At 37.2% G+C, this 22,625-nt stretch overlaps 1 protein-coding gene across 11 annotated transcripts in view; it reads right to left on the bottom strand.

The window, feature by feature from the left end:
- CCDC102B (coiled-coil domain containing 102B) overlaps nucleotides 1-22,625 on the bottom strand; it is a 166,511-nt gene that overhangs the window by 46,855 nt on the left and 97,031 nt on the right. For 5 of the 11 annotated variants that reach the window (XM_083821900.1, XM_083821887.1, XM_083821897.1 and 2 more), the window contains one exon: nucleotides 5,624-5,908. The exons of 5 other annotated variants lie outside the window; for them this stretch is intronic. In XM_083821900.1, coding sequence (XP_083678026.1) covers nucleotides 5,756-5,908 — 153 coding nt within the window. In that variant the 3' untranslated portion in view covers nucleotides 5,624-5,755. One more of the 11 variants, XM_083821902.1, reaches the window with a different exon arrangement.

Raw genomic sequence — 22,625 nt, 5'->3', positions numbered from 1 at the left:
CTAGATTCATGGAAAATTTGGTATCAGCATATAGTAATATTCTTGAATGTTGTTTTGCAAGTGCATTACTAATTTATCTATTTCAATTTACATTTTGGTGCAAGTGTGAAATTCTTAGTTACAGCTAAATTACAACTAGAAACATAGAATCATAGAATCATAGAATATCCTGAGTTGGAAGGGACCCTTAAGGATCATCAAGTCCAACTCTTGATACCGCACAGGTCTACCCAAAAGTTCAGACCATGTGACTAAGTGCACAGTCCAATCTCTTCTTAAATTCAGACAGGCTCGGTGCAGTGACCACTTCCCTGGGGAGCCTGTTCCAGTGTGCAACCACCCTCTCTGTGAAGAACCCCCTCCTGATGTCGAGCCTAAATTTCCCCTGCCTCAGCTTAACCCCGTTCCCGCGGGTCCTGTCACTGGTGTTAATGGAGAAAAGGTCTCCTGCCTCTCGACACCCCCTTACGAGGAAGTTGTAGACTGTGATGAGGTCTCCCCTCAGCCTCCTCTTCTCCAGGCTGAACAGGCCCAGTGACCTCAGCCGTTCCTCGTACGTCTTCCCCTCCAGGCCTTTCACCATCTTCGTAGCCCTCCTCTGTACACTCTCCAACAGTTTCATGTCCTTTTTATACTGTGGTGCCCAGAACTGCACACAGTACTCGAGGTGAGGCCGCACCAGCGCAGAGTAGAGCGGGACAATCACCTCCCTTGACCTACTAGCGATGCCATGCTTGATGCACCCCAGGACACGGTTGGCCCTCCTGGCCGCCAGGGCACACTGCTGGCTCATATTCAACTTGCTGTCTACCACGACCCCCAGATCCCTCTCTTCTAGGCTGCTCTCTAGCGTCTCATCGCCCAGTCTGTATGTGCAGCCAGGGTTTCCCCGTCCCAGGTGCAGGACCCGGCACTTGCTCTTATTGAACTTCATGCGGTTGGTGATCGCCCAGCTCTCCAACCTATCCAGATCCCTCTGCAAGGCCTTTCCACCCTCATTCGAGTCCACAACTCCTCCAAGTTTGGTGTCATCAGCAAACTTGCTCAAAATACCTTCTATTCCTACATCCAGATCGTTTATAAAAATATTGAAAAGTACCGGCCCTAAAATGGAGCCTTGAGGGACCCCACTGGTGACCGCCCGCCAGCCTGACGCAGCCCCATTTACCATAACCCTTTGGGCTCTGCCCGTTAGCCAATTGCTCACCCATCGTATGATGTTTTTATTTAGCTGTATGGTGGACATTTTGTCCAGTAGGATCCTATGGGAAACCGTGTCAAAAGCCTTGCTGAAGTCCAAAAAAATCACATCAGCTGGTTTCCCTTGGTCCATCATACGGGTGATCTTATCATAAAAGGAAATCAGGTTAGTTAGGCAGGACCTGCCCTTCACAAACCCATGCTGGCTGGGACCAATGACTGCTTTGTCCCCCAGGTGAGCCTCAATAAGTTCGAGAACCATCTTCTCCATGATTTTACCAGGCACTGACGTGAGACTGACAGGCCTGTAATTGCTAGGGTCTTCTTTCTGACCCTTCTTGTAAATCGGCACAACATTTGCCAGCTTCCAGTCTACCGGGACCTCTCCAAATTCCCAGGATCATTGAAAAATAATTGAGAGAGGTTCCGCGATGACGTCCGCCAGCTCTTTCAGCACCCGGGGATGAATCCCATCCGGACCCATGGACTTGTAGGGATCCAGGTGGAGTAGCAAATCCCGCACACGTTCAGGGTCGGTTGGGAGTTTGTCATCCCCACCGTCCCGGTCCTCTAGCTCAGGGCACCCTGGGTCCCGAAGCCCATCATCGACATTGAAGACAGAGGCAAAGAAGGCGTTAAGCGTCTCTGCTTTGCCTATGTCATTGTCTGTGAGGAGACCTTCCCTATCAAGGAGCGGCCCTATGTATTCTTTAGTTCTCCTTTTTCCATTCACATATCTGAAAAAGCCCTTTTTATTTTCTCTCACAGACACAGCCAGCTTCAACTCAAGGTGTGCTTTGGCCACACGAATTTTCTGCCTACAAACACGAACGGCATCCCTGTATTCTTTCCATGACACCTGGCCCTCCTTCCAGTAGCGAAACACTCTCTGTTTCCGCCTAATCTCCATTAGAATATTCCTGGTCAGCCACGCCGGCCTCCTGCCCCGCCTGCCTGACTTGCGATATTTAGGAATTGCTTGATCTTGTGCTTCTAGGAGGCATCGTTTAAAGAATGACCAGCACTGGTGGACATCAAGGCCTTCAAGAGCAGTTTCCCAGGGGACCTTGCTGACTAGTTCCCTGAGCAGCCTGAAGTCCGCTTTCCCCATATCTAGGGATGAGGTTTTGGTGGCACTTTTCCTTCTGTCACCGTAAATTTTGAACTCAAACACTGACAACTCAAACTGAAGTAAGTCAACAAAGATATTTTATTTTTTGTTCTAAATGCAGTTATATGATATCAAATATCAAGATGTTGAAACTAAAATACTAACATAAAATTAGCATAAGATTATTGCTAAAAGTAGCATCTCTGACTTCCCAGAAAACTGTATATATAAGATTCTAATTATTACATTGTAATAGTATGACCATCAAGGATTAGAAATATAGCAAGATTTGCACAAAATCTGTACAATATCTCTTTTCATTCCCAAGGTAACAAAAAAGAAATGAAGATTTAGAACAGCCACCAACAATAACATGTAAGAATGTCCTGAGAGAAATTTCATGCTAAATATCTGAGAACTTATCACGCTTTATTTTTTCAGCATTGACTCAGGAAATGTATCTTAAATGCTTCATGTAACAGCAATTATAACAACCCCAGTGATTTTTAAGTCTTTCAGAAATATTTCTACCCTGAAGTGATAAAATCTGTTCAACTCCTAATTGGGTAAATTAATAAAGTATTTTGTTATGCATCTGTTATATCTGTTGAGCCTCTGCCTGCATTAATACTGTAAAGTAAGGAAAACTCTGTATAGTTTTGTTGTCCTTTGCTAGACAGGAAGATTTCTCCAATACAATACATTTTCATGATATTTTTTCTGTGTTTCTGATACTTATGTTATAGTTCTGAAGAAGAAGTAAAAAATATTTCCAGCAAACGAATTCCAGAGAATACATTTCTTTTATCCAAATTAATATTAGTACCTGTTAACTAGCTTAGTAAATTGCTATATAACTTTAAAACAGAAAATTATATTAAAAATAACAACTACTGTTCTGGCATTGAAACATTACTTTAGTTACATTTAGTTTACATTACTTACATTGAAACATTACTGAAGTGTCTGTTATAACTGCTATTGCTATATAATTGTGGTGAAATTATTGCAAACAATTCATTTTATTTATGACCTCTCAAGAAATACCAGGTAGCAATATTTGGTTATCAACAAAACAGCACTGCTGCAATAAGCAGGAGGAAATAGGAAGAAGCTAGACTACCTACATAGTGCATTTTCATTTGTTTTGTTGGAAATTACTGGAACAGGGAACAAATTCACCATTTGTATAACATAATTCCACTGAAACAAACTAATTCACGCTTTTATCAAGTTCTGTGTCTGTGAGAAGGAGAGAAAAGGAAACACAAAGTAATATATAGTATTACACTAATTTATGAGATGCACACACAGAATAATAAAATGCCTTTTTATTTCCTGAATGTTTAGAAAACAAAAGCTTCAGATTAAAAATAAAATAAAATAAAATAAAATAAAATAAAATAAAATAAAATAAAATAAAATAAAATAAAATAAAATAAAATAAAATAAAAAGACAAATAAAATAAAATAATAAAATATTGGGCAATGAAAAATCTAGATTTTTTTTCAGTCATCTACTGATTTTCACTATCACCCTTTTTTTCCCCTTCTTTGAAAAGTATCAGAGGAATACATACAGATGTACTCTGTATAGAGACCTGTGGGTCTCCTAGCTAACCAAAGTTCATCTTACACATTGGGCTAATTGAGCCTAACTGTAAAGACTAAGGGTAATTACTGAGGACAGAGAATGATGGTTGATAGACCCTAAGAAAGTAGAAGAGAATGTCACTTTCTCTTCTGTCTAAAGATAAATTACATGGGATGCAAACATAAATACCTAAAATGTATCATTACATATAGAAGCTGTTTAGATCCTTACACTGTTACTCAGGTATACAAATCAAAAAGAAAGACAAACAGCAAAATATTTTATAATTTTGTTAAAGGTTTTCCTCTTTTTGCCTGTTACCTCCAAATTGCTCACATACAGCAATGGCATGAGATCTATCCCATACATACGAAATACTGTTATATACACCTTGAACAAAATCAAGTGTTTATTTTTCATGATGGGAATTAGAGCTGAATTTAAACACCAGCTGTTCTAGATCTTACAGAGTGTATAATGAGGAGTATTTAATCGTATAAAAAGACTAGAATCTAAAATAAAGAGAAAAGAGAAAGGGGTGGGGGCAGGGGGAGAGAGAATAGGTCCAGAGATGATCTGCTTGATCCAAGATCGACTGTGAGTCAATAGCAGAGAACAGCAATTCCCAAATCCTAATCTAATCAGCAGAATGGTAACGTGGAGCAGTAGCATTCATATCATCTAAGGTAAAAATGGTCTTTAAAATGGTGCTTTCAATAATGAATACATTTTATCCAGTAGAGATATATAATTATACGTGAGAAACAGAAATAATATTATATTAAGAAACTTCTCGTATATAAGCCCATTTATTTTTTCTTTTTGACATCACTATGCTTTAGCTGAATCTTTCAAAGTCACACAGTTTGAGAGTAACCGAGAACTGCCTTTAACTAAAAGTCACAGCAGCTCTGAGGGAGACTTTTTAGTTTTACATAGATTTTATGAGCTCAGACGCTCTTCAGTATCACCCCCAATAAAAAGATGTCAGCTTTTTGGTGTCGAAATAAAAATTTTTCACAGATGTGCTGCTTCACATTTTTATTGGGAAGCTGAAGTATGTTCTAGGTAACACTGCAAAGTGCTACCGATCTTAAAATAGTGGCAGAAACTAAAAGGAAGGTATTGAGCACATCCAAGCTCCTACCTAATATTCTAATTAATTCCATGAACTTGTTTATTGTAGATGGTGACTTCAATTCTATCCTATGTAACTTTGGATTGGCAGTAATAGTTATTGTCTGATTCTGGATATTCTATTGATACTCAATACCATGTCACACACACACACAAAATTTTCTTGGGTATTAAAGCATCAGCATTCTAGAAAAAAAAATCCTCAAGAGTATGAAAAGTCTATAATATTTGTGGTTTTATTTTCTATACTTAAATACTTTAAATATGTAAAATTTAAATATGTAAAATTTAAATTTATTCCTTTTCTTGAACTGATGAATTTGTATTTTGAGATCACACTGTTTTATATACAACTATATTACATTATATAATGACAGATTTCTTTATACATGCATTCTTTATACATATTAATCAGTTGAAGAAAAGAACCATAAAGAAGAAAAGAACCATATAGAAATAAGTAATCTTTTTCAAGTACATGTACCTAGGGTATTTCACCTATGTGTATTTGCTTTGGTTACAATACTACTTTTGCACTATATTTGAACTATTGCACACTTTTGTTTAATATTTTTCCATATTTACACACTGCACAGTGAAATAGTATACAGTAATATATAAATAAAATGTTTGGAAAAGCATGTTTTTACAGTCAGGGTAACCATGGATACGGAAAACAGCTGGTCATTAAAAGCTCATGGAACCAAACCATTTCAGCAGCAGCCCAAATTTTTATTGCAACCCTGCATTTTCAAACACAATCCCATCTGTTGACATGGGTATAGAGGTCTCCTGTGTGTTTTGGAGCTTTTCTGATACTTGCAGATTCTGGCAGATATACACCCAGATCCCACAAAGACGTCTGCCTATTTTAGTATATGAATTAACACTTGTTAGGTTTATTAAATCCATAATCATTCAACCATTCCAAAAAACATTACACAACAAAAGCAACAAGAATACTGCATTTCAGGCTTACTTATATTTCTACTGCATGGCTGGCAAAATTGATATCAAAAAACCTCACATAGCTAGCTGCCCCTCTGTTTGGTAAATTAGGGACAAATAACAATATTTATAATGGAGTTCTCTTTTTGATTTAACACATTACTATTTGTCTCCTTAACAAAGGAGATTGCATTCATAATGCTTCAGCCTTAGCAGATCTATTTAGATTTTATTAAATCTGGCCAAGTACATAAGCATGCTGATCAAAAGAAAAGAGCAGCTGGTAATTTTATCATGTCATATGTATGTTTGTACCACCATCACACAATGCTATTTCACTCACGTTTCATTATCTACTGTGCTGAATATCCATCTCTGTCAAAAACATGCTATCATGGATGATCTGTCGTTACAAAGTGAACAGTGGGATTTCACAGAGATCATCCACCAAAAAAAGTGTTACTTAAGAACAAGGCAGCTGACCATCGCATTGTATCCAACAGAATTAAATTGATTCAGAGTGCAATAACACAAGTAACACCAAATTTGGGAGTAATCTGAAATGTTTATATCATGCTATTAGATGTGGCCAAACCATATTTATAAAATGAAAGTCTGCTGAAGTATAAATTCAATATAGTGACTAGGTGTGCTTCTGTGGCAAAGCAGGAGAGCCAACCCAGTCCTATGGTTAGCTATAACCTGTAGGAGAAATAGTTTTATATAGACCAATGTTTATTCTTCCATGAAGCTAAGCTAAGTTTCCCGAAGGAAAACTTTTTTGTTGTTTTTTTGTTTGCTTGTTTGTTTGTTTTTCCGGTCTATTATATTCCTTCATCAGAATATTATTACAGAATATTTTCATTCCAATACAGTAGCATAGTTTTCCTATTATTTATTTCAATTCATTATTTTATTATTTTATTTTTTTTTCATTGAGCTCTGTAAGAATCATCACTCCTCATTCAGCCTAAGACTTTGAGGTTGTACTCTGGAATTGAGCAGCAAACACATTATTAACTGGGTTATCACAATGGGATATATTTTCAAGGATCAGACTTTTCTGCTATTATTTTCCATGTCAACTTCCTTTCAGTCAATCTTTTTATTGCCATGAACTTTATTTTTATGCCAGTTATGTATCATCTGTGTCAAATATATTTTATTTTCACCAATAACAATCAGATACAGCATCTACAGGCAAAACATGCATATGCACAGCTCAATTACTTGTCCCTCATGAAATTCCTTCTCTGTGAGCTTTTTTTTTTCCTTTCAGTGCCACCACTGTTTGTACTTTGTCTTAAAATTGCCACATCTAACCCTAAAAACAGCATTTAAGATTAGAACAGTGCAAAATAGCAAAATAAAAGTAATAATAATAATAAAAAATAATTCTAAGTATTATTGTAAAGTTAATCAATGCATAGTGAATCTTCACTTAATCTACCTAAACCCAGCTGTTTGTGTAATTTATACACATTTTAAATTGGATTTGCAGATTTTGTTTTGCTTCTGTCTGCTTATGCAGGCACTGCTGTAGTTTTTGAATCTAATGTAGCAAACCATCAAGCTGAAAACAAATAGACTGATTTTCAAATAATCCAAGCACATTTCTACATTGATGTTAGTTATAATGCAATAAATTCAAAGTAAACTAATAATATTTGAATCTGTTCTCTATACATGTACATGTATTTCACTTTTTAAAAAGATGAACTTCAGAGAGTAGCATTCTGCTTTGCATGTCTTAAACTAAAGTTGTCAGATATTATTGCATGTATATTGTTGTACTCTGTATTATAGGCTATACACAGAAGCCCCATTTTCTTAGCTACCTTGAAATTCTTCCATTAAAATGTTATGTGACAATTTATTGACAACAGGACATTACATACAACTTTCTTTCTAATCACAGACAAGGACATTTCTTTATCTTAATGTATTTCTCCAGTTTGTGTGCCACTGCCAATAAAATACATGTCACAAGACTGGAAAAGCAATATAATGCAGAGATGGTTTAAAATCAGGCTGCATATAACTTTCATTCCAAAACTGTAATTTGAGCCCTATGAAACTTAAAAAAAAAAAAAAAAAAAAAAAAAAAACTGCAATGAAAACTGATAATAGATGATTTTTTTCCTGGTTTTGATAAACAACTGATGCATGACCAGCATTTTTTGTAAAGGCATTATCAAAAATGTTCTGTCTGAGACTGAGCTCATTGCAGTGCCCTATGGCTTTGTGTACTTGTAGAAGAGAAAGTTGTTGGACGGAGGCATGTACTCTCACTCTCAAGAAAACAAACTAGTCTCAAAGGGAGAAGTGAATGTAACTTGGCCATTAAGTTTCTAAAAGTCATAGACTGGGGGGAAGGGGTGCGGTGATGGAGAGTCAAAAGCTTGCATTTATATTTCCCAAAATAATTGTGAGTATATTCCTGTGTATTCATGCCCATAATGGTAAGATTTGATAAGCTTAGTAGAAAAGCTTCTAATGAAACTATTATGGCTCGGAAACAGGTCTGACTCAGGAGCTTCTTTGCAATCAGCATCAAGCTACCTGTAAAACATTGTTTTCCAAATAAAGGTAGTAGAAGAATACAATGATTGGTATCCTGCATTATTTCATATTGGTTAACAATATGTTCAAGATAATTTAAAAGCATTTCCAAGGGATATCATTACAACCAGTATTACATGTCCATTTTCTGTAATACCTCATCTCAAATCTCAACACTGTTTTGCTTACACATTGTTTATTTCTCCAGGTTCTATTTTAAAATTTAATTTTCAGTATGAAGAACTGTATCAAAAAACAGGATCTGATGTATCTTCAAGTTACAGTGGGATAACATCTTTTTGCCATTAATCTGTACTTCTCAGAAAGTACAAGTAGATTATCCATGTCTAGATTCAGTCTTGGTCTTAGTTCCAGTCTCTAAATTCCCTCATTCTCTTCTTTCTTTTGCTTAGGAATATTTAACACTTGATTGCCTGAGAACAAGCAGCAAATGTCATCACATAGGTTGTTTTATCAAGTCATCTTCTTTTATATGGTCTTAGAAACTGATACATATCACCCACTTAACTGTAAAACTCTAAAATGGAACTGAAATCAAGCCATTTTTCCCCTGTGAAGCATTTAAATCAAATTATCACTTGCTAAAAGATAATCTATGCTCCCCTTTCATAAACTTTGCCTTCCTTTTAACTTGATCAAAACCTAACCATATTGCCACTAGTCAATTTAGGAAGAAAACACTAGTAAATGTTTATGGCTATATATTCTATTGCACAGTGATTCTGTTCATGTTGATGCAGTTGCATACAGATAAAGAGATTCAAAGAGATCACTTAAATCTGCAATTAATGGAACATAGATCTTGTATTATTATAAAATTAAGAGAAAGGAAATCAAAAGTGGCTTTCTCCTTAGGATTTAACATCAATGTCTCTAACAGTCTGACGCTCAGCTGAGCTGGGGTTAACTGTGCATTTCCCTGTCTCATGAGCAATTTGAATAAATGTGCCTTAACCTTCCTGATTCTCAGAGCTCAGATAAAGCCAACGACTTTGAATTATCATTGGCTAAAATGTCAGCATATTTCAAGGGAAACATAACAAGCTGGCATTAATTGTACGCGAGACTTTTTTTTTTTCACCATCTAGAAATGTATTTTCTATTTCTTGTGCTATAGTTATTGCTATTAAGTGCTACTTAAAAAGGTTGCAAGTGATTCTTGATGGCTTAGTCTTATTTCCTTGAAACACAAAACACTAAATTGCTGATAATTTGTTTATGACTAAGTCTAAATCAGAAGTTCTTTTTTTCTTTTATAAATGATGTTTTTGAACCATTGTACCTAATTTTGAATTAATTGTTAAGACCTAACACATCAAAGCCTTATCCTATTATGCAGAGTTTTTTTTTTTTCTGTTTCAAAAGTGTAACCAAGTCACTGACAGGCACTGTTTAACATCTCGTATGTTACAGGTGAAATATTATTTCTATCATTAATTTATATTTTTAGTAAGTAAACATTTTTATTAATGTGCAGTGATATTTTTCCATATTTTTGTAACAGAGACTAAAGCTATTGAAAAACCGATTTAACCCAAGGAGCAATCAAGTGGTTTTATATATAAAATAATCTGATGAAATATGTCCACAACCTAACTATTGGGTTAAGTTTAATGGTATACACTGGGTAGATATAATTCAGTCCTTCCAGTAGGATCTTTCATACTTTGGGTAACCCTCAGAGTAGCACATGAATGAGGACATGCTTACTCTTAGTCTGAAATGGAAGTTTGGTCTGAAATCCAGTTTGGTTAAATTTACTTGGTTTAAGATTTCATGATATATGAAAATATATCATATGGAAATATGATTGGTTAGAATTAACTAACACAAGAATTAACTAACACAACCAGATCCATTTGTCAACATGACACTTAATAGTGACAAGTAGGACACTTGAATATGATGAAAGACACTTCAGTGACAGACATTAGACATGTTTGTATGTGAAGTGAGTCATAACTAACATTATTGGTTGAACAATATTTTTAGAAAATAGCTTTTTTTTTTTTCTGTGACTTTGCTATGTGCCTAACATGTCACAAACAGTTCTAAAATAACATCTTGATATTTCATTAGTTAGTTAGATGAAATGTCAAAATAAAGTAGTTATAAATTGCAAGTTTTGAAAACTTTTCATGCTGAGAATGGAAATAAAAATGCTTGATATGCAAAAAAAATATTTTGTTATAGTTCGTTAAGCTGACGAAGTATAAAGCAAATATATATATATGTATAACAAATCAGTTTAAAAATACTTATTTTCTGGAATGGTACTCAATTATAGGTCAGTATGGTCTCATTAAGCAGAGTATATGTGTTATTCAGCATTACATGAGAAAAATCTGAATCACAGGAAATATTACACTGCCATGAACTAGGTTACATGTTGGAAAAGTGACATGGAATAGTTTTAACTGAAAATAATTTTTTTTTTGTTTTCATTACAATATTTTCCAAAGACAAATAATTTTTAGACAAAAAAAAAAAGTAAAAGAAAGAAGTTAAAAAAAAAATGAAAAAAAATTAAATTAACTGTTTTCCAGGACTTCCAGATCTTGTATTCTTAGAAATCCATAGAAAAATAGCACATTTTTTTCAGTTACTATTCAGTAAATGAATTCAGTTTCAGTATTATATTTCTGAATGTTATCAGTCACAGTAGAAACTACTGTTCTACAGCTCTTGTTATTTGAATACCTTTGAGAAAAAGGATAAAATATTATACCATTAGTTGTCAGGTCAACACTATTGGCACAGTGGACAAGATTTCTTCCTTCACAGTCACTCTCTGCCCCTGCTCCATGCAGGGTCCCTCCCACGGGATGCCATCCTTCCCGAACTGATCCTGTGGGGGCTGCCCACAGGCAGCAGCTCTTCAAAAACTGCTCCCACATGGCTCTGTACCACAGGGTCCATCCATCAGGAGCAAACTGCTCCAGCACGGGTCCCCCACGGGCGGCAGCTCCCCCAGACCCTCTCCTCCTGCGTGGGCTCCTCTCCACGGACTGCAGCTCCGGCCCGGGGCCTGCTCCTGTGGGGGCTCTCCATGGGCCGCAGCCTCCTCCAGGCCACATCCACCTCCTCCACCAGGGGCTCCTCCACAGGCTGCAGCATGGAGATCTGCTCCATGTGGGACCCATGGGCTGCAGGGGGACAGCCTGCTCCACCAGGGGCCTCTGCACAGGCTGCAGGGGAATTTCTGCTCTGGGGCCTGGAGCACCTGCTGCCCTCCTTCTGCAGACCTCCTTCTGCAGACCTCCTTGGGGTCTGCAGGGCTGGTTCTCACTCCTTGCTCTCCCAGCTGCGGCTGCCCAGCAGGTTTTTTTCCCCTTTGTTAAATTTGCCCAACCAGCATTGCTCACAGGCCCATCTCTGGCCAGCGGCAGGTCCCTTTGGAGCTGTCTGAAACTGGCCCTTATGTAACATGGGGCAGCTGTTGGATTCTTGTCACAGAGGCCACCCCTGCAGACCCCTGCTACCAAAACCTCGCCACGTAAACCCACTATATGCATACAGTCAGAAATAGATAAAGCAGGCTTTTTGTCCACTATTTGTAAAAAACTGAATGATACTGCCTAGTGGAGTCCTAGGGAATGCTATTGAAGTTATTTTTGAAGCTGCACTCGATTACAAAGATGTGAGATGTAAATATACCAGAACTAAATTTAATGACACACTTCAAAATGGATGGGAAATGAGACTGGCTGTTCTGCTTAATATAAGTATTTCAATATAAGGAACACTATCTTTTGGGTCAATCTGGAACACAGAACAAACACCATGTTGTTGACCTTTTAAATTACTCTGCCTAGAAGGCATACAGAATTTATTGTTCTCCACCAGATAAAGCAGTTTTATCTGGCTTCATTTCCAAGTAAAGAGTAGTCTCACTTTTACATTTTGACCAAATCTGAATAGGTCCCTAGAAATCATGTGTGTGTGTGTGTGTGTGTCTGTGTGTGTGTAAGAAGCTGAATATGCATTCATTTCTGTACACAAGTATTATTAACTTTCTCCTGTCATGTCATTCATGTAGAACTAATCTATAGCTCATTGTTTTCCTGTGGGGACTAAATCTTGATGATAAGGTTCATCATCAGTGCTTGATAGAAATAAGAGTGATAGGTATCCTAGTAACACTATGGAGAGAACAATTTTCTACAAGAGACTGAAGAAGATAGATGATGTTCAGTGATAGCACTAAAGAGAAAGTAATACTTGTTTACAAGAATCAAAAACAATGAACTGGATGCTTGTGAACAGGAGAGAGAAAATGAACTATTTTGCACTATTTTGTACTTTGCACCCAGAAAAGTGAAAATAATTATTTTAAAAGAAAAACAAATACCATAAATATGGGCTACCTAGACTTTAAAACAAAGAAAAGTGTTTGTTTGTAAGAACCAATCACAATAATGTTTAGGATATCAACATGGTATGGAATTTTTAAGACTCAGACTGAAGACATGCAAAACCAACTGAGTGTAATCACCTTGAAGCCCTCCCAATTCATGTCTAGATGTAATGGACAAGTCTTCATTTTAAAAGTCATATGAACTTGTCTTAATTTCTGAAATTACTTCCAAAGAATTAGCAGGGTGATTCATTTGCCTCAACACATCTGCATAAATGTTACTAACAATATTAGTGGCACTGGTGTCAGTGTGTAGCATGCTGAAGGAGACAGAAGTTGATCATTCCCTTCTCTTTATGAGTTTCTAGTGTGCAGAGTTCCTCCTACACATAATGCACATAGGGAGTGTCACTGTATGCAAAGTACACCAAGTAGCTTGTTTCATCCAAAGCATGCCTCCATCATTTCCTAGAAGTATTCACACTGGAATAATGTCATCATCTTATCTGTGAGGATCTAACTAACATTACAGAAAAATTATTTTGAGCAAAAGCTACAAAACCGAGCCACGTTAGCATAGTCCCTAAGACATTATAAAACATGTCCCAGCCAGATGGTTTAGTCACAGTAAAGGAGTCAAGAGAATAGAGCTCTTTAAACGTGGAGTAATTAAGATACATATCTTTCCTAATCATGACCTCTGAAATCCCTAAAGTTATGTTGTGAATTTCTGAGCATTTTCAGATAAATGTGTTCAATATGCATGCTGCATATAACTCAGTTCCTTTCTACAGTGACTCTTCAGCTGCAAGGAAAGGAATTTAGTCTCCCTCAATATCTCCATGAAATCCCATGTAGAATTACACAGATTTATATTGATTATATCAATAAATATAAAAGTTAAGCTTTGGGACTTTTGGTGGGTGCATACTGTATGATTTATGATAAAGGATGATGTTAAGAGGGTAAGAAGAATTTAAAAAGTATAAGTAGAAACTGAAAAAAATGGTAAGTAGAATAATGTGATAAATTATAAATCACTTGGAATAATAATTGGAACTGTAAGCCTTTAGATCAAAAAATCTGAGATCTTGTTGTACGTTCATGGAAACACATAAAGATACAGAAATCTTACCGTTGCTGAATTTTATTTAAAACTAAGTGGATATTACAGTGATCATGCATTTGATATTATATAAACAGAGGTTCCAAACAGATATTCATATAGGAGAAGTGTAACAAACGCATTAGACTTTAAGATCCTCAAGACCTGCCATGCTTTGTTGTGTGTAGACAGATTCTTAGCAAAATATAAATATTAGTATGCCGCACTGCTACAAATAAAAATACTTTTTTAATTATAGAAAAATATTATCCACACATGCCATTTATATGACAGAATTACAGGCTCCTAAAATAAAAAGGCTGCATAGAAAAGTTGGGAATAATGAATATTGAGCTGAATTGAAACTAGAGGAGAAATACAGTTATGCAGAATGCAATCACCCAATTTGGAATGAGGCCAGAGTAACATGAGGCAAATTCTGCTGTCTGTTGAAGTCATATAATCTCTCCGCAATCAATGGGAAGAATTTGGTTCAGTACCTGTTAAAGCCTCTTTGTCATGGAACTTTGTCACTGCAAATAGGCAGGACCTTGGATTTGTGCCTCTTTTAAAGGATTCATGTGCTTTCACTATCAAACATTTAATACGTTATCTTTAAACAGCTGACTCTCATAGAAACACTCCCAATCGTGTGTACAGTAGGAAACTCCTATTACTCCCACACAAATAGCTTAGAACATGACCTGCCAGGTTGGGGGTGTATGGGAGGAGAACCGTGTAGCCCACCTGAAATGAGTTATACTTTAAACTGGTAATGTTTCTTAAGGAGAATTACAATTCTTAAGTCATCTTTTATTTCTGACTTGGTTTTGTCCTGTAGATTATGAGCAATTCAAACACTTATCATAAAAATATAGCACATCATGAGAGATGACAAAAGAGACACACAATCATCTCTATTTAAAGGATGTAAATTCAAAGCACAGAGAATTGACTTGCCTGACATTATAACTCCATAGTGGAAAAAGCTAGAATGGGAATTCAAGGTTTCTGAGGCTTAATTCAATGCTCTGTCATCTGTTGCATACCAATTTCATCTATGATCTGAAATGTCTCTTAGAAATGTTTATGACACTTATCTAAAACACCATTAAATGAAGGTTTTCTTAAGTTTCTCAGATTTCTTGTCTTCAACTCTGTTCAGTAAATTCATACTCTTTTGAAAGACTCAAGGTTTGACAAACAGAATGGATTTTAAATCCAAATGGAGAAAAGCAGCCCTTCTTATGGGAAAGACTTTTGCCAGGGGGGTTGGCCTTGCTTTTTCCATATAAGAGCTGCTTAGGCCAAGATAGAAGGCTTATTTTAAAACTTCACCCAACCAACACTAAAATCAAAACCTAAAATTGTGCATTACAACATACATGTTATTACATACATCTGAATAATATTTGTGTTTGAAATAGTTAAGGAACTTGATAAACTGTATAACACAGTAAGCATATGATAGTTTAGTCTACCTTAAGGCAACTCTAAACAGAAATACACTGAGACAGTTTCTTGTTAGTATATGTCTATAAATGTAAGTGGTACAAAGTTGTAATGGCCTTCAAGTCATTAAAAAATAAAAATATAAATCTGAAAGGATTTTCTTATTAGATCTCGGAAAGTATACTCTGAAGATATCAAGGTAAATATATGGGGTATGATTTCCTGAGGTATGAAAGCTATTAGTAATTATTTTCAAAAAAAGCAATTAAAAACAGAAGCAATGCCTATTCACTTTTTCACCAATAACAGTATCTTACTTTAGCATACTCTTTAGAGTACACTTGCAGCGTTGCAGTGTTCCAGGGGCTGGAACAAGATGGTCCTTAAGATCCCTTCCAATCCAAACCATTTTTTAATTCCATGAATACAAATAAATAAATAAATAAATAAATATTTGTTTACTAAGTCAAGCTGAGACACATCTTCAAGACCATACCTGTCACTGAAGAGACAATCCCCATACAAGAACAGTCATGATCTGACAAGCAATCTATCAAACAATTTATTAATGTTAAGCACTAGTTCATGCCCTGAATGAGCATGTATTATTAAAGTGTAATACTTAATATTCTCCTATTTCTTTTATTTGTACCTTATTACTACATTCTTCCAGGTATTAACATCCTTTATTTATCACTTCACAAGAACAATGTTGATTCTAAGAGCTTTGAGGATGGCCAAATACTCTGTTAACAGATTTATTAAAAAAAAATGCTTTTCATATAGCTAAAAAAAAAAATCTGACAATTATCTTCTCAGGTCTGCTCATCTGAGAGCTTTGCTTCCTTTCAAATAAATGCTAGCAGGATTAGCCTATATTTAACTGCTGCTCAGAATTTATCAGCTTTCTCAACTACATGAATAATGTGTTAGAAAGCACTGTGAGAGAGATGTGGGGCAATAATCATGCATATTCTGTATCAGCAAAAGTAACAAAATTTATAAATCTTCTGGATCTAAACTGTTCACCTGTTTTGGGAGTATTATCACACATTTGAACAGTATATCAGTGAGGTTTATGGTCTTACTAAAAAGGAATGAAAGGAAAGGGAAGGGGAGGGGAGGGGAGGGGAGGGGAAAGTAGTAGGAAAATGTATTCCTTTTGTAGACTTTCCCACCAAAAAAGGTATAAGTGCCTGAATTTGGTCCTGGTGATTTTTCAGATAGATTAGTCATGAATATGTACTCAAAGACAAAAATTTCATTACAGCAAGTCTAATCTAGGCTACCTCAGATACTACCCATATGCTTCTTCTAAAAATCTTTGCCATAAAAAATAACCAGCAAAACCTTCTGAAGGCATGTATGGTATGGCAAGGTCTTTTCTAAACAGTTAAAGCAATAAGTACAAAGAATTTGTAGCTCTACACTTGTAATTGCTCTTTATGGCAAGTTCAGCTGATCAGAAAGTAACTGATAATCCTTCCTTTACTTCTACAACATTTTTTTTCTTCCACATTACCGTGTTTTTTCTTTTGTTTTTTTCTTCAGAAGAAGAATATTTTTCACTCTAGACAGTACAAAGAATATTGCACCAACTTTTCTAAACTAGAGAAGCATACTAATGAGAATGGTCATATTACACATTTCATAATTCTAAGTTACATAGTTTAACACACACATAAGATGTGAAAACAGATTTTTAGAGGTCAGGCAAATGATTACTGGTATTTTCATTTATTGCCAGTGAAAATATTTTCATATCAGTTAATTTTTAGATCTCTTCTTCCACTTGTACTTGAATATCTTCACTTATTATCAAAATCAAAGAGAAATGCAGCAAGCACTTCAACCTCCTTCACATTTTCTTTCACTAGCTTGCCTTCCTTCAGAAATGGGCTGACATTTTCTTTGAATGGGAGTTGCTACAATCCCTTCCTGATATCCTTTGTATTCGCTTCAAGTTTGAGATCCTGCTGGGCTTTTGCTTTCCTGATTTTAAGTGTCTGAGTTTTATGACTGCTCATTTGTAGACTTGGTTAATTTGCACATCATGAATAATTTTGGTTTCAGTTTATTAGGAAGGCTGTATGATGTTCCATCAAATTTACCAGCCTTCCTGGACAATGGGATGATTTTTTTCTGAGCACTGTTTCTGAGCACTCAGTAAGTTTTCTCTAAAACTTGAGCAATTTTCCTGGGCATTCTTCCCTTTGTGATAGCTTGCCAGATGATTTTGCCTTAAAATTCCCCAAACAAGCTGGAATCCAATTTTCTAACTGAATGTTTCTGCTCACCTTTCAAGAATTCCTGCAAACCCTGAATTCAGTCAGATCATGGTTGCCACAGCACGAGTTGACCACACTTGACAGGATTTCTTCCCTTCTTAGAAGCAGCAGATGAAGTAGGACATTGCTTTTGTTTGGCCCTGAGCCTGTTAGGGGAACAGTTCCAGATGGAGATGGAGACCCTTCCTTCTACTGACGGAAGTAACAAGCTTCTACCATTTGAAAATGCATGTCCTTTTCCTGCTCTTGCATTGTCTCATTTAACCTTTTTAATTTTTTTCTCTCCTGAGGTTTAGGATCTTGCCTCTGCTGGATCCTTCAAAGATTCTGTCAACCTTTCTTTGTAATCCCTGAGACAGTGGGAACAGGATCACCTCACAGGGCTGCCTCACCTGGTGCTACAATGACTAGAGCATACCTCCCATAGATGAGTCTGCCAGCTCCAGAAGTTCTGATCCTTGCCCCAGGGTAGAGCAACAGCCACTGCCTGAAGCCCAAATTTTATTTATTTAAAATTTTATTTATTTATCGTGAATGCACTTTCTGGCAGTTGTTTCTGTGTTGCTGCATGCCATACTGTTCTAAAACAAATCAATAATTGTTGATACCACTTGCAGCTCAATTACATCTTTCCCTTCCCTTCCCTTCGCCCTTTTTATGCTGTGCTGGTCAAACATCAAAACATAACCATTTCATTGATTTAGCCTTCATCCAGGCTAGCATGATTGAAACAAACAATTTCTATAAGCTTCTAATCTACGATGAGTGTTGAAACACCACAATTATCACAATGTGTTATTTTAGCTATATGTTAAATTCTGACACTAGCCTGCCATTCTCTCATTTTAAAATATCTCGTGATTTGTTGATGTCTGCTCCATCAAAAGAAGAAGCTACATTTACCTAATGATATTTATCAACTGTTTAATTTCACTGAAGATAGAACAAGGAAATGAGTAAGAGATCCTGAAAAGGAACTGACTGAAGCATTATTTGTATTTCTTCTACTTACATTACCTGCACATCCTCTTCTATTACAGATTTCTTTTCCCAGAAAACAAACAAACAAACAAAAATATATATATATATATTTTTTTTTCACTTGAGTGGCATGAGTATTGTCTGCTATTTGACAGGAGATTATATCAACATTGCTTAAAGCAATATTCTAGAGTACTTAGAGCAGAACTTTCTGGTGTTTGTGGAAAAAAAATGCGTATGTATGACCTGGTTCTGGTAGTTCTTCAAGGTAGCAGTCTTTCTAAAGACCTTTAAAGAGTCTACATTTAATTGAATGAATAAAATAGGTGTTGCTAGTTCCTGAAAACTACTATTTAAGAGAAATTAAAATGAATAGACTATCTTAAGGAAAAATTGCAAAGGCATCAGTACAGAGTCAGATAAAGTGTGTAGGAGAGGAAAAAAAATAGGTTCTTTATCAGTGAGGTGCAGAACTGAGATCAAAAGCACTAAAATACAGCTAGGAAAGGAAACAGTCATGGCGTTCTCTCTGCTTTTCAGTGAAAGGTTACAGGCTTTTTTTCTTGAAATGTTTCAAGTCATCATCAAACTGAAAAGAAAAAACAACAACAACAAAAAGACAAATTGCTAATCCACAAAATGAAAAGACACAAATCAGTTTAATGATTACAGCTTGTGTAAGTACAGGAGCTGTGAGAAGCATTTGAAAATAAATAGTTGTATCTGATTGCTTCCCACCTTCCTTTTGGACTGCCAACTGCATAAAACTGCTCTTTCACTCTTTCTGTTTTGCCCTTCTGAGGAAATTTAGCTGAGAAGGTAATTTAAGAAATACATTATATCCACAAAAGTAAACTTCACAATTGTGACTTCTTTGTAGTGCATCTCTTCGTTCTTGCCAGATGATCCTCTCCTAGTCCTTGTGAAATACTCAAGGACTCTGTAAATAACAATAATAATAATAATAATAATAACAACAACAACAACAACAACTGTTTATTGTACTGGCCCTGGTTCTAGTTGACTTAGAGTTTGCCTTCACAGAATCACAGAATGGCTGAGGTTTTGAGACCTCTGGAGGTCATTTTGTCCAAGCATCCTGCAGAAGCAGGGGTAGTTACAGCCAGCTACCCAGTACCATGTCCAGATGGCTTTTGAGTATCTCCAAGGAAGGAGACTCCACAACCTTTCTGGGCAACCTGTGCCAGTGCTCCATCACCCAGTAAAAAACAAGTTTCCTCATGTTCGGACAGAGCCTCCTGTGTTTCAGTTTGTTCCCATTGCCTCTTGTGTTGCCACTGGACACCCCTGTAAGGTGCATGGGTCCATCTTCTTTAAACAGACCTTTCATGTATGTCTACACATTAACGTACACACTGTGTGCATTCTCTAGGCTGAACAGTCTTAGTTCTCACAGCCTTTCCTCATAGGAGAGATGCTCCAGTTCCTTCACCACCTTAGTGGCCCTTCTCTTGACTTTTTCCAGTATGTCCGTGTCCCTGGGGACAGGACTGGGGAGCCCCAAACTGGACACACTACTCCAGGTGTGGCCTCACCAGTGCTGAGTAGAGTGGAATGATCACTTTTCTCTGTTTGCTGGCGACACTCCTCCTCATGCAACCCAGCATCCTATTAGCCTTCTTTGCCACAAGGGCATATTGCTGGCTCATGTCAACTTGGTGTCCACTGTATCTTCAACTTCTTTTCTGCAAACATGCCTTCCAGCTGGTTGGTCCAAGCAAGTACTGATGCAGGGGGCTGTTCCTCCCCAGGTACAGGTCTTTGTACTTCCCCTTGTTGAACTTCGTGAGGTTCCTGTTGCCCATTTCTCCAGCCTGCCCAGGTTCCCCCTGAATGGCAGCATGACCCTCTGGAGTTATCAGCCATTCTTCTCAGTTTTTTGTCATTTGCAGCCTTTCTGAGGGATTACTTTGCCCCATCATTAAAAAAGATCATTACTGACCCCTGGGGTACTCCATTAGTTACCGGCCCCCAAATAGATTTTGTTTCACTGATCACCACCCTCTGGGTACAGCTGTTCAGACAGTTTTCAGTCCACCTCACTGTCTGCCTATCCAGCCCATACTTCATCAGCTTCTCTGTGAGGATCTTATGATAGTATACGTATTGGGTTTACATGGTAAAACCACCACAGTATCAAAACCCTTACTGAAGTCTAGGTAAAAAATATTCACTGCTCTTCCCCTGTCTACCAAGGCAGTCATTTCATCGTAGAAGGGCATCAGCCTTGGTGAATCCATGCTGACTATTTCTGATGACCTTCTTGTCCTTCATTTGCCTGGAAAATGTTTCCAGAAATGCTTCCTTCATCATAAGCTGAGGGCTGAGGTTAGGTTGACAGGCCCTGGATCCTCCTTTCTGCACTTCTTGAAGATGGAAGTGCCATTTGATTTGCTCCAGTCCTCAGGTACCTTTCCCAGTTGCCATGATTGTTCACAGATTATTGAGTGGTCTTGCAGTGACACCAGCCAGCTCCCTCAGCATTCATGGGTATATCTGTGTGCGCAGTTTGCTTCTGTATTCCCTGAACTGATCCTCTTCTACCAAGGGTGTATCTTCCTTGCTCCAGAATTTTCCCTGGTCTAGGGGGCCAAGGACTCCTGAAAGCTGGTCTTGATAGTAAAGACTGAAACAAAGAAGGCAGTCAGGATCTCTGCCTTCTCCATGTCCTGTGTCACCAGATCCTCCGCCCCATTCAGCAGCAGGCCCACATTCTCCCTAGTTTTCCTTTTGTTACCTACATATTTAGAGAAGCCCTGCTTGTTGCTTTTGATATCCCTTGCAAGATTCAATTTCATTTGCGCTTTCGCTTTTTAACTGCATCTTCTCATGGTCAGGCAGTGTCTCTATATTCCTCCCAAGTTACTTGCCCCTTCTTCCACCTTCTGTATATTTCCTTCTTGCGTTTGAGTTCAGCTAGAAGCACTTTGTTCTATGCTGTGCTCCTGACATTTTTGCCTGACTTCCTCTTTGTTTGAATGTACCCCTCTTGAGTTTGAAGGAGGTGATAAGAGTATGAACTAGCTTTCTTGGGCCCCTCTTGCCTCCAGTGCCTTATCCCATGGGACTCTTCCAAATGGATCTTTGAAGAGGCCAAAGTCTGCTGTCCTGCAATCCAGTTTTTGGATCTTGCTTTTTGTCTTCTTCCCTCTTCTCAGGATAGTGAACTCTACCATCTCCGGGTCACTGCAGTCAAGGTAACCTTTGACCTTATATCCACAATAAGCCCTTCCTTGTTGGTGAGAATGAAGTTCAGCAGAGGTCCACCTCTCCTCATTGGCTCCTCTATTATGGGTTGGGAATTTGTCACTGGTACTCCCCAGGAACATCATGGATTGCTGTACCATCCCTCCAACTCATGTCAGGGCTTTTTTGAGAATTTTGAGAATTGGGTCCTGTGAATGTGAGGCTGCTCCTAACTGTCCATAGAAGACCATATCAATTTGTTCATCTAAGATTGCTAAAGCAAGATCTTAGAGGATCTCATTTTTCATCCATAGCTTTATTGCTTTGGTCCTGCTGCTTCTTAGTTCATAAATCCTACACTAACTCTGATACTTTTTTCTTCTTTTTTCCCCACCATTCATTTTCAAATTAAGTGTCAAGAATGCCATTCTCCAGTGAGATTAAACTCAGTAAAGATGATGCTTAGGTATGTTCCTATCTCTGAAAGACTTAAATCAGTTCAGCGATGTCTGTGAAGCACAAATCTCACTGCATCCTTAACTGCAGATTACTGTCAGGAAATATGACACAGTGTAGTTTCTCTTGACATTTTCATTCCTTTTTGTTGTTGTTGTTTTGTTCGTTTGTTAGTGAAAACACAGCATAGTTGACATAAAACCTGT

Source organism: Anser anser (assembly GCF_964211835.1).
Source record: "Anser anser genome assembly, chromosome: 2".
Taxonomy (NCBI): domain Eukaryota; kingdom Metazoa; phylum Chordata; class Aves; order Anseriformes; family Anatidae; genus Anser; species Anser anser.
Note: the sequence above shows the minus strand (reverse complement) of the source record. Positions and strands in the feature narration are given on the sequence as shown.